Below are 12,958 nucleotides of genomic sequence, written 5' to 3' on the forward strand. Positions count from 1 at the left end.
CTTTTGGGATGGTGGGAGCCTATACAGGAGAGATGGGCTCCACCTAAACCAAAGTGGAACCAGACTGCTAGCACTAAACATTAAAAAGATTGTAGAGCAGTTTTTAAACTAGGAGATGGGGGAAAGCCAACTGCTGCAGAGGAGCATGTGGATCGTACACAGACTTCTCTCAGGGGAGAGTCTAATGATAGAGAATCTCCACGTTATAGTCAGGAGCAGAGGATGGAAGAGGATAATGTAAGGGCCGGATCAGATGATAAACAGTCACATAAAAAAGAATCTGACACATCAGAAAAGGGCAGACAAATAAACAGGGACAAGTTTTTAAAGTGCTTGTACACAAATGCTAGAAGTCTAAATAATAAGATGGGTGAACTAGAGTGGCTTGTGATAAGGAGGATATTGGTATAATAGGCATCACAGAAACCTGGTGGACTGAGAGCAATCAATGAGACACAATCATTCCGGGGTACAAAATATATCGGAAGGACAGAACAGGTCATGCAGGGGGGAGAGTGGCACTATATGTGAAAGAAAATATAGATTCAGATGAAGTAAAAATCTTAAGCGAATCCACGTGTTTTATAGAGTCTCTATGGATAGAAATGTCATGCTCTAATAAAAATATAACATTAGGGATCTATTATCGACCACCTGACCAGGACAGTAATAGTGATGATGAAATGGTTAGGGAAATTAGAGAGGCTATCAAAATTAAGAACCCAATAATAGTGGGAGATTTCAATTATCCCCATATTGACTGGGAACATTTCACTTCAGGACAAAATGCAGAGATAAAATTTCTCGATACTTTAAATGACTGCTTCATGGAGCAGCTGGTACAGGAACCCACAAGGGGAGAGGCAACTCTAGATTTAATCCTGAGTGGAGCGCAGGAGCTGGTCCAAGAGGTAACTATAGCAGGACCGCTTGGAAATAGTGATCATAATACAATAGCATTCAACATCCCTGTGGTGGGAAGAACATCTCAACAGCCCAACACTGTGGCATTTAATTTCAAAAGGGGGAACTATGCAAAAATGAGGGGATTAGTTAAACAGAAGTTAAAAGGTACAGTGACTAAAGTGAAATCCCTACAAGCTGCATGGGCGCTTTTTAAAGACACCATAATAGAGGCCCAACTTCAATGTATACCCCAAATTAAGAAACACAGTAAAAGAACTGAAAAAGAGTCTCCGTGGCTTAACAACCATGTAAAAGAAGCAGTGACAGATAAAAAGACTTCCTTTAAAAAGTGGAAATCAAATCTTAGTGAGGCAAATAGAAAGGAACATAAACACTGCCAAATTAAGTGCAAGAGTGTAATAAGAAAAGCCAAAGAGGAGTTTGAAGAAAGGCTAGCCAAAAACTCCAAAGATAATAACAAAATGTTTTTTAAGTACATCAGAAGCAAGAAGCCTGCTAAACAACCAGTGAGGCCCCTTGATGATTGAGAGACAAAAGGAGCGCTTAAAGATGATAAAGTCATTGCGGAGAAACTAAATGAATTCTTTGCTTCAGTCTTCACAGCTGAGGATGTTAGGGAGATTCCCAAACCAGAGCTGGCTTTTGTAGGTGACAGATCTGAGGAACTATTACAGATTTAAGTGTCACTAGAGGAAGTTTTGGAATTAATTGATAAACTCACTTATTCCCATAATACAAGAACTAGGGGTCACCAAATGAAATTAATAGGCAGCAGGTTTAAAACAAATAAAAGGAAGTTCTTCACACAGTGCACAGTCAGCTTGTGGAAGTCCTTACCTGAGGAGGTTGTGAAGGCTAGGACTATAATAGCATTTAAAAGAGAACTGGATAAATTCATGGTGGTTAAGTCCATAATGGCTGTTAGCCAGGATGGATAAGGAATGGTGTCCATAGCCTCTGTTTGTCAGAGGATGATATGGATGGCAGGAGAGAGATCACTTGATCATTGCCTGTTAGGGTCACTCCCTCTGAGGCACCTGGCATTGGTCACTGTCGGTAGACAGATATTGGGCTAGATGGACCTTTGGTCTGACCCGGTACAGCCCTTCTTATGTTTTTCCATTTTGTCAGCCCCACCTGAAATCCTTCCCTGTACATTCTTGTCCAGTTCATCAAAATAAGCCATCTTTGTATGTTCTTGTTTAGATGTATGCAGTGCTGTAGCCATGTCGGTCCTAGGATATTAGAGAGACAAGGTAAATGAGGTAATATCTCTTATTGGACCAATTTCTGTTGGTGAGAGAGACAAGCTTTTGAGCCACAGGTCTGTGGTGTCAGGTCTGTGAAGAAAAGCCCTGTGTGGCTCGAAAGCTTCTCTGTCTCGCCAACAGAAGTTGGTCCAATAAAAGATATTACCTCATCCATTTTTTCCCTTTTTCAGATGTCAGTTTGCTTGTGTTGATTTCTAGGGACTAAACTTGCAAAGGGACTCAGGCGAGAAGTCACAGGAACAACACTGTGACTTACAGAGCCTGAGTTAGGCACCTCGATTCCCTAAACAATGAAGGTAGAGAGCACCTTAGACTGCGATTCACAGGCTGCCCAATAGGAGATGCTGATGACAAGGGTGTGTGCTAAACCCCATCCCTCTCATAGAGCTAGGTGCTTAAGGCTGGGTTGCAGGGAGGGGCCTGGTTCTGCTTGCGATTCTCAGGTGTGAACCTTCTCATAAGAACGGCCATACCGGTTCAGACCAAAGGTCCATCTAGCCCAATATCTGTCTACCGACAGTGGCCAATGCCAGGTGCCCCAGAGGGAGTGAACCCAACAGGCAATGATCAAGTGAACTCTCTCCTGCCACCCATCTCCATCCTCTGATGAACAGAGGCTAAGGACACCATTCTTCACCCATCCTGGCTAATAGCCATTTATGGACTTAACCCCCATGAATTTATCCAGTTCTCTTTTAAATGCTGTTATAGTCCTAGCCTTCACAACCTCCTCAGGTAAGGATTCCACAAATTGACTGTGCACTGCGTGAAGAAGAACTTCCTTTTATTTATTTTAAACCTGCTACCTATTAATTTCATTTGGTGACACCTAGTTCTTGTATTATGGGAATAAGTAAATAATTTTTCCTTATCCACTTTCTCAACATCACTCATGATTTTATATACCTCTGTCATATCCCCCTTAGTCTCCTCTTTTCCAAGCTGAAGAGGCCTAGCCTCTTTAATCTTTCCTCATATGGGACCCTCTCCAAACGCCTAATCATTTTAGTTGCCCTTTTCTGAACCTTTTCTAGTGCTGGAATATCTTTTTTGAGGTGAGAAGACCACATCTGTACACAGTATTCAAGATGTGGGCGTACTATGGATTTATTTAAGGGCAATAATAAATTCTCTATCTTATTCTCTATCCCCTTTTTAATGATTCCTGACATCCTCTTTGCTTTTTTGACTGCCTCTGCACACTGCCTGGACATCTTCAGAGAACTATCCACGATCAGTCCAAGATCTTTTTCCTGACTTGTTGTAGCTAAATTAGCCCCCATCATATTGTATGTATAGTTGGGTTTATTTTTCCCAATGTGCATTACTTTACATTTATCCACATTAAATTTCATTTGCCATTTTGTTGCCCAATCACTTAGTTTTGTGAGATCTTTTTGAAGTTCTTCACAATCTGCTTTGGTCTTAACTATCTTGAGTAGTTTAGTATCATCTGCAAACTTTGCCACCTCACTATTTACCCCTTTTTCCAGATCATTTATGAATAAATTGAATAGGATTGGTCCTAGGACTGACCCCTGGGGAACAACATTAGTTACCCCTCTCCATTCTGAGAATTTACCATTAATTCCTACCCTTTGTTCCCAGTCTTTTAATCAGTTCTCAATCCATGAAAGCCTTTGGTGAGGGACCTTATCAAAGACTTTCTGGAAATCTAAGTACACTATGTCCACTGGATCCCCCTTGTCCACATGTTTGTTGACCCCTTCAAAGAACTCTAATAGATCAGTAAGACACGATTTCCCTTTACAGAAATCATGTTGACTATTGCTCAACAGTTTGTTTTTCTATGTGTCTGACAATTTTATTCTTAATTATTGTGTTTCGACAAATTTGCCCGGTACCAACATTAGACTTATCGGTCTGTAATTGCTGGGATCACCTCCATAGCCCTTTTCAAATATTAGCGTTACATTAGCTAACTTCCGGTCATTGGGTACCGAAGCCGATTTAAAGGACAGGTTACAAACCTTAGTTAATATTTCCGCAACTTCACATTTGAGTTCTTTCAGAACTCTTGGGTGAATGCCATCTGGTCCCGGTGACTTGTTAATGTTGAGTATCAGAGGGCTAGCCATGTTAGTCTGGATCTGTAAAAGCAGCAAAGAATCCTGTGGCACCTTATAGACTAACAGACGTTTTGGAGCATGAGCTTTCGTGGGTGAATACCCACTTCCTCAGATGCATGTAATGGAAATTTCCAGGGCCAGGTATATATATGCTAGCAAGCAAGCTAGATATAACGAGGTCAGTTCAATCAGGGAGGATGAGGCCCTGTTCTAGCAGTTGCGGTGTGAAAACCAAGAGAGGAGAAACTGGTTCTGTAATTGGCAAGCCATTTACAGTCTTTGTTCAATCCTGAGCTGATGGTGTCAAATTTGCAGATGAACTGAAGCTCAGCAGTTTCTCTTTGAAGTCTGGTCCTGAAGTTTTTTTTGCTGCAGGATGGCCACCTTAAGGTCTGCTATTGTGTGGCCAAGGAGGTTGAAGTGCTCTCCTACAGGTTTTTGTATATTGCCATTCCTAATGTCTGATTTGTGTCCATTTATCCTTTTCCGTAGAGACTGTCCAGTTTGGCCGATGTACATAGCAGAGGGGCATTGCTGGCATATGATGGCATATATAACATTGGTGGATGTGCAGGTGAATGAACCAGTGATGGTGTGGCTGATCTGGTTAGGTCCTGTGATGGTGTCGCTGGTGTAGATATGTGGGCAGAGTTGGCAACGAGGTTTGTTGCATGGATTGGTTCCTGAGCTAGAGTTATTATGGTGCGGTGTGCCGTTACTGGTGAGAATATGTTTCAGGTTGGCAGGGTGTCTGTGGGCAAGGACTGGCCTGCCACCCAAGGCCTGTGAAAGTGTGGGATCATTGTCCAGGATGGGTTGTAGATCCTTGATGATGCATTGGAGGGGTTTTAGCTGGGGGCTGTATGTGATGGCCAGTGGAGTCCTGTTGGTTTCTTTCTTGGGTTTGTCTTGCAGTAAGAGGCTTCTGGGTACACGTCTGGCTCTGTTGATATGTTTCCTTATTTCCTCGTGTGGGTATTGTAGTTTTGAGAATGCTTGGTGGAGATTTTGTAGGTGTTGGTCTCTGTCTGAGGGGTTAGAGCAGATGCGGTTGTACCTGAGTGCTTGGCTGTAGACAATGGATCGTGTGATGTGCCCGGGATGGAAGCTGGAGGCATGAAGGTAGGCATAGCGGTCGGTAGGTTTTCGATATAGGGTGGTGTTAATGTGACCATCACTTATTTGCACCGTGGTGTCAAGAAAGTGGACTCCCGTATAGATTGGTCCAGGGTGAGGTTGATGGTGGGGTGGAAGCTGTTGAAATCGTGGTGGTATTTTTCCAGAGTCTCCTTCCCATGGGTCCAGATGATGAAGATGTCATCAATGTAGCATAGGTAGAGAAGGGGCGTGAGTGGACGAGAGCTGAGGAAGTGTTGTTCCAGGTCGGCCATAAAGATATTGGCATATTGTGGGGCCATGCGGGTGCCCATGGCAGTGCCACTGATCTGGAGATATATATTGTCATCAAATTTGAAATGGTTGTGTGTAAGTATAAAGGCACAGAGCTCAGCAGCCAGTTGTGCTGTGGCATCATCAGGGATAGTGTTCCTGACAGCTTGTATTCCATCTGTGTGTGGGATGTTTGTGTAGAGAGCCTCTACATCCATGGTGGCTAGGATGGTGTTTTCTGGGAGGTGACCAATGCATTGTAGTTTCCTCAGGAAATCAGTGGTGTCATGGAGATAGCTGGGAGTGCTGGTGGCATAGGGTCTGAGTAGAGAGTCCATATATCCAGACAGTCCTTCAGTGAGAGTGCCAATGCCCGAGATGATGGGGCGTCCAGGATTTCCGGGTTTGTGGATCTTGGGTAGTAGATAGAATAACCCTGGTCGGGGCTCTAGGGGTATGTTGATTTCTTCTGGTGTTAGTGTAGGGAGTGTCCTGAGTAGATGCTGTAGTTTCTTAGTGTATTCCTCAGTGGGATCTGAGGGAAGTGGCCTGTAGAATTTGGTATTGGAGAGTTGTCTGGCTGCCTTCTTTTGGTAGTCAGACCTGTTCATGATGACAACGGCACCTCCTTTATCAGCCTCTTTGATGATAATGTCAGGGTGGTTTCTGAGGCTGTGGATGGCATTGCGTTCTGCACGATTTAGGTTGTGAGGCAATCGATGTTGTTGTTCCACGATTTCTGCCTGTGCACGCCGGCGGAAGCATTCAATGTATAGGTCCAGGCTGTCATTTCAACCCTCAGGAGGAGTCCATGTGGAGTTCTTCTTGTGCTGTTGGTGGGAGGGCACCTGTGTATCAGTGCACTGTTCAGTGTTGTCCTGGAAGTATTCTTTGAGTCGGAGACGGCGAAAGTAGGCTTCCAGATCGCCACAGAACTGTATCATGTTGGTGGGGATGGCAGGGCAGAAAGAGAGTCCCCGAGATAGGACAGACTTAATGTTGAGTTTATCAATTAATTCCAAAACCTCCTCTAGTGACACTTCAATCTGTGACAGTTCCTCAGATTTGTCACCTACAAAAGCCAGCTCCGGTTTGGGAATCTCCCTAACATCCTCAGCCATGAAGACTGAAACAAAGAATCCATTTAGTTTCTCTGCAATGACTTGATCATCTTTAAGCGCTCCTTTTGTATTTTGATCATCAAGTGGCCCCACTGGTTGTTTAGCAGGCTTCCTGCTTCTGATGTATTTAAAAAACATTTTGTTATTATCTTTGGAGTTTTTGGCTAGCCGTTCTTCAAACTCCTCTTTGCCTTTTCTTATTACACTCTTGCACTTAATTTGGCAGTGTTTATGTTCCTTTCTATTTGCCTCACTAAGATTTGACTTCCACTTTTTAAAGGAAGTCTTTTTATCTGTCACTGCTGCTTTTACATGGTTGTTAAGCCATGGTGGCTCTTTTTCAGTTCTTTTACTGTGTTTCTTAATTTAGGTTATACATTGAAGTTGGGCCCCTATTATGGTGTCTTTAAAAAGCACCCATGCAGCTTGCAGGGTTTTCACTTTAAGATTTCACTTTCTCCTGGAGTTAGGTGCTTAAGGAGCTTCTTGAAAGAGACCAGTGGGGGGAGGAGGAGGAGGAGGAGACCTCCTGCATAACCTTTAGCCCAGTGATTCAGTACTCACTTGGGATGTGGGAGATCAGTTGAATTTCTCCCTTCACCTCATGAGAAGTGGTGGGATTTGAAGAGGTGTCTGCATCTGCCCCCTCTCAGGTCGGTACCCTAATCATTGAGATATGATGTATTCTCATGTGTGTCTACCTCAGTCTCCCATTGAAACTGTTCCACTTTGGATAAATAGTCATTGAAGCAGAGAGACTGAACTCTGGGCCTCTCATCTCTCAGGTGAGCATCCCACCCACCATGCTGTACACTGATTCTCTCTGGCTCTGGATGTTTTGGGTGGAGTTAGGTGGCCTCTGAACACACCTATTGGCCCGGGCTCTGCAAGCGAGTTAGATGGAGGAGTGTCTGTCTTCCCTTGGTGCATGGGTCACTCTGGGGCTTAGGCAGATGCCTGGATGTCTAGAGGGAGGCAGTATGCATGCCCACAGGCAGAAACATAGGTGCCGACTGAATTTCTGTGTCTACAAGGCTAGGTGATGGCTGAGTGGGGGTTTTTAATCTCAGTGGTGCCTGAAAATTGGATGTAGGTGCCTACGTACCTTTGTGAATCTATCCCTTGGTCTCCTCTGCAGCCGGTCAGAAATGTAGTGCCCCAAAACATCTCTTGCCCCAGAACAAAGCCAAAACTCTAAGTAACTAATATAAGAGTACACGTAAAGCCTACATATTTGTCATGGTCATAATTTCTGTGACACAAACTCTGACTCTTAGAGGGGCTTCATTTAAAAAAAAATCGTAAGGTTTTGTTATCCCTTTTCTTTGTATAATGTGCTTTAGAGATTATGGGAAATCTATAAACCCATGTTACATTTTGCTGATTTACAGGCTTTATCAAATTGAGGCATAATAGTGTTCTTCTATAAAATGTAGGTATATATTCTGTAGGTATTGTGGAGTGTTACTTTTATAATAGAAAATAAACACAATGGCCAAGATTTAAAAAAATTGGTTCTTCAGGATAGGTTCCTAAATTTGTATGATACCTAAATAAGTGGTTTGATTTTTCAGAAGTGCTGCTCTGGCCAATCATGTAAACCATTTCTTAAAATCTTGGTCAGTAGTTGAAATGCTTTGCATCATACCATGAGTCTTTTTTTGCCACAACAACCAGTCTGACTTACACGTATTTGAAATGTTTCAGCATAATGTACTGTACTTATTTATGTGAAAGGTGTGATTACCTGTACAAATAGCACAGTTGGTTCAGGTAATAGGAGTCAAACCCAGAAACTGCACCTGGACTGGCTCATAAGAAATCCATCCTCAGCCTCTTAGTGGTCAGAAAAATCAAAGAGTTTCCATCAGGAAACCTGGACAGGAAACAATTGCAGGTTTGTTTCCTTTTAAGCCAAGAAAGGGGAAAAAAAGGCTAATTTGAAAATTCCATGCTGAGAAGTGTTACCAAAATCTCTTTCTTTCCACATGCACAGCCTTGTTTGCAGGAAAATTTTCCAGGTTAAATTCTGCAAGTTATTTGAATTTGTCAATAGTGGAAACAATTCTTTTTTATTAAATTGGTAATTTTCTCCTCAGACATCAGACATCCAGAAGAACTCTCTCTCTTGAGGAAACCCAGGGATCCAACAAAGAAGAAAAAGAGAAAGATAGATGACCAAGGTGAAGATGAGGCACTTGAACTGGAGGGACCATTAATCACTCCAGGATCAGGTGAGCCTAGGCTTGTTTCTGGAGTTATTTGGGGGAGGGTGGCTGGGAAGGGAAAGGAGCAGGAGGAAGAGGGAGGGAAGGTCAAGTAGTTACATTGGAGCAGATGTTAAAGGGAAAGATGTATTGGTCACACCTAATCCATTGATGCCTGCACAAGAAATGCATTGCAAATAAACTCTGCAGAAGTCATCTGAGAGCTATAGAGTATTTAGTAATTGTTCTATGAATGAATTCTAAATGCTTTTACATATGTAAAATAGAACAATGCCAATTTTTTTTTTTAAAGTTGAGCCTGATTCTTTTAGTGTCTAGGGCGGGGTGGCCAACCTTTGGCTCCGGAGCCACATGCGGCTCTTCGGAAGTTAAGATATGACTCCTTGTACAGGCATTGACTCCAAGGCTGGAGCTACAGGTGCCAACTTCCCATTGTGCTGGGAGATGTTCACTCCTCAGCCCCTGGCTCTGCCACAGGCCCTGCTCCCACTCCACCCCTTTCTGCCCCCTCCTCTGAGCCTGCAGTGCCCTCATTCCTCCCCCCTAGAGCCTCCTGCATGCCACGAAACAGCCGATTGTTGGGGCTGCCAGTGGATGGGAGGCGCTGGGAGTGGGGGCAGGGGGAGCTGATGGGGTGGGGCCACTGACGTATTGCTGTGGCTCTTTGACAATGTACATTGGTAAATCCTGGCTCCTTTTCAGCCTCGGGTTAATCATCCCTGGTCTAGGGTATGTTACTGATGTGTTTTCTTAATTTCTAAGCTTTTTCTTGTCCCATATTATCATAAATACCTGGCTGCACTTGGATATAGAATGACTTACATGTTGGCTTTGTCACTGTGTTACTGCAGGAATTATGTCTTTGTACGAATTATGAAAGGCTGAACAATGGATGTTCTCTATTATAAGCAGATTCTAGAAAGCTTGAAAGAGTTTTACTTGTATTAGTATTCCTCATATAAAGACACAAGCATCAGACTTTTAATATTAAAAGTAACCTCATGTTCTTTGTTCATTGTATAATTTCTAATGGTGGAATAGTTTACATATCTGGTAGATAGTTTGAACAGTGGCTTACAGAAACAGAACAATGCCACTACAGAGAAAGTATACTTACTATGAGGGGTAAATTGAGCCAGACATACGGTCGCTGTTCGAAAAATTGAACTGTTGTTCATCAGATCTGCTTTCACCTTGGTGGTGCTATAAATCCAGTAGCTGAAGAAGAATATTGCACCAGTCATGAGAACCTTAAACTAGAATGGACCTTTACAGATGCTTTCAGCAGTACATACTAGCTCTCTGCATATTTCAGAACTGCATGTCTTCTAAAGGTGTTGCTTATTAATCAAGCAAAGGAAGGGAAGTGGGGACAAGAAGTTACACTTGTAACATCTTCCTTAATTGGTCTTAAAATACCAGAGGTGGACATAACCCTGACAGTATCAGAACCGCCAATGATTCTAGACTAGCAAGGGAATCAAGGGAAAATAGTTTGTTTCCTCCCCTTCGCTCCAAAGTGATTAGCTATCCAGGTCTGGTGTAGAGTTAAGGCATCTCTGCATCTTTAATTGCTGCCTTTAGTTCAGCGTATGAACCTATGTTTGTTTGCCATTCAGTTAAATGCATTTAACTGTAAATTTCTATCCCATTAAATAGAAATTGCATATATTTAACTTGAATAACCTCGCCATAATTAACAGTTGTTGTTCGGTTTGCACTGGTACTGCACTGATACCATTTCTGTGCTATTGAGTACTGACATGACATGAGTAATCATTTCAGGTCATGCCTCTCTCCGTGCTTAAGGATTTACAGAGGTACATTCTGCACATTGAGATACCCTGACCAGTAGATGCTGGGCTTATAGGCAGATCATTGTAGGCAAAGCTGATAGTGCTGCTGCTATCTAAGGTTGCCCGACACCTGCCATGATTTGGAGCCGGAACTTGACATTTGGCAGAGGTTATGGCCTTGTGAGGACTGTGCTTCTTGCCATCCCTGAGTAAATCTGCTCAAATTTGTCCTAGTTACAAGCATTTGAAAAATCACAGTTCAGACATATTCAGTAGCAACTTGCTAGAGCTGTGCAGCTTAATTCCCTGAAGATTCTGTTCACACTGGGCATGTTTCAGGCAATGCTGCAGCAGACTAAGCAGAACTTCCTTATAGTTGAAATTCTCAGCAGTTCCAGACTGTGGTGGGTCCAGACACAGAAAATGAGAGCAGAGAGCTTGTCTCTTCTCTGCTCTTAATGCCCCCTTTTCTTCACACCCAGTCGGCAAAGAAGAGGAATCCACCTGATTCAAATTGAGAGGGGACCAGAGCCATTGAGGGGGCGAGTAGATTTAGGACCTTGGGAAGACCCAGCCTGGAGGTTACTGGGAATTGAAGAGGGGAACTGGGAACCAGAAGATGAGACACTTACTGGCTGGACAAGGAGACTGAGACTGGGTATCAGTGGGTTAGGAGGGAGGGGAGCCAGATCTTACAGGGAGCCAGAGTGCCAGGGAGTAGCTGGGCAAAGAGGGTGGGACAAGGAGCTGGAATTGGGGGAGGCACTGAGATATTGGACGAGGTGTCTGGGGGAGGGAAAATGGCACTCAGAGTCCGTGAGGATGAGGAGCAAGGGGATGATTGGAGACGGGGGAGAGGGAGAGAAAATGGCAGAAGAGTCTCTCTGCGTACTAAAGTACACTCCACTACAGAACTTGAAATGAAACCCACAATCACTGAATCTCACTGTTCCTCTACAGTCAGTAAGTGTCTGTGAAATCCTCTGGCAAAGAGTCTCACCCCTTTCTACTGCTGGTGCACATAGATGATTACAACATGGTACTGCTGTCAGTTATGCCATTAGCACAAGAGCCAAGGTCTGTGTGGTGGATCTAAAAATTCCAACCCTGCTGATGTCCCTTGTGAGTGACAATATGATGACACACCACGAATGGTTTTTTGAAGAAAGGAAATAACACATTAAGAATGCAAATTCAAGCACTCAGAAGTTAGGAAATGCCAGAACTAAGGTTGCCTTAATTTACCCCTTTGTGCAAATACATTACGATACCATCTTTAGTTACGTGATCACATAGTCTCTCTTCCACAGGAGCCCTGTTTCATTCAGTGCACAGTGTGTCCCTGGCAATGGGATGTATACCCATTGCAACTGCTGGGACAGGCAGGCCTAAGCTCAGAGTTGTACAGTGAAGAGTCAGTTGTCTGAAGGATCGCTGTCTCATTTGTTGCAGAAGTTGGAAGGTGTAAGGTGAATGAGGCAAGGGGTTGCAGGAAGAGAAAGGATGGGTAAGTAGTTAAGGCAGTTGAATGTTGCTCTGGGCAATTGAGTTCTATGCCTGCCTCTGGCACACAATTTATGTGTGATGCTATAAGCAAGTCACTTAAACCAGACTTTTCACAGGTAGCCACTAGCTGTGTGTTCCTCATTTTTTGGGTGCCTTACTCTGAGTGCCCTACACCTATTCTGGGTGTCTGATTTGCAGGAGTGCTGAGCACTCATAACTGTAACTGAAGTCAGTGGGAGCAATTCTCTGAACATATACAGTGTTCTATAATACTATGTACCCTGAAAAATCATGTTTTCAGTATCTCAGATTGGAGTGCCCCAAATTAGCATGTGAGACTCAGACTCATAGCCTTTAAGGTCAGAAGGAACCATTATGATCATCTAGTCTGACCTCTTGCACAACGCAGGCCACAGAGTCTCACCCACCCACTCCTGTAACAAATCCCTAACCTATATCTGAGTTATTGAAGTCCTCAAATTGTGGTTTAAAGACCTCAAGGTGCAGAGAATCCTCCAGCAAGTGATCCGTGCCCCACGCTGCAGAGGAAGGTGAAAAACCTCCAGGGCTTCAGCCAATCTGCCCTGGAGGAAAATTCCTTCCCGACCCCAAATATGGCAATCAATTAAA

The 12,958-nt window shown here is 43.5% G+C and overlaps 1 protein-coding gene across 4 annotated transcripts in view; it reads left to right on the forward strand.

The window, feature by feature from the left end:
- FERMT2 (FERM domain containing kindlin 2) overlaps window positions 1-12,958 on the forward strand; it is a 124,772-nt gene that overhangs the window by 83,784 nt on the left and 28,030 nt on the right. For all 4 annotated transcript variants that reach the window (XM_050952597.1, XM_050952598.1, XM_050952599.1 and 1 more), the window contains exon 4: window positions 8,898-9,032. In XM_050952597.1, the coding sequence (XP_050808554.1) occupies window positions 8,898-9,032 (135 nt within the window). The remainder of the gene's footprint in view (window positions 1-8,897; window positions 9,033-12,958) is intronic.

Source organism: Gopherus flavomarginatus, chromosome 5 (genome assembly GCF_025201925.1).
Source record: "Gopherus flavomarginatus isolate rGopFla2 chromosome 5, rGopFla2.mat.asm, whole genome shotgun sequence".
Lineage (NCBI taxonomy): Eukaryota > Metazoa > Chordata > Testudines > Testudinidae > Gopherus > Gopherus flavomarginatus.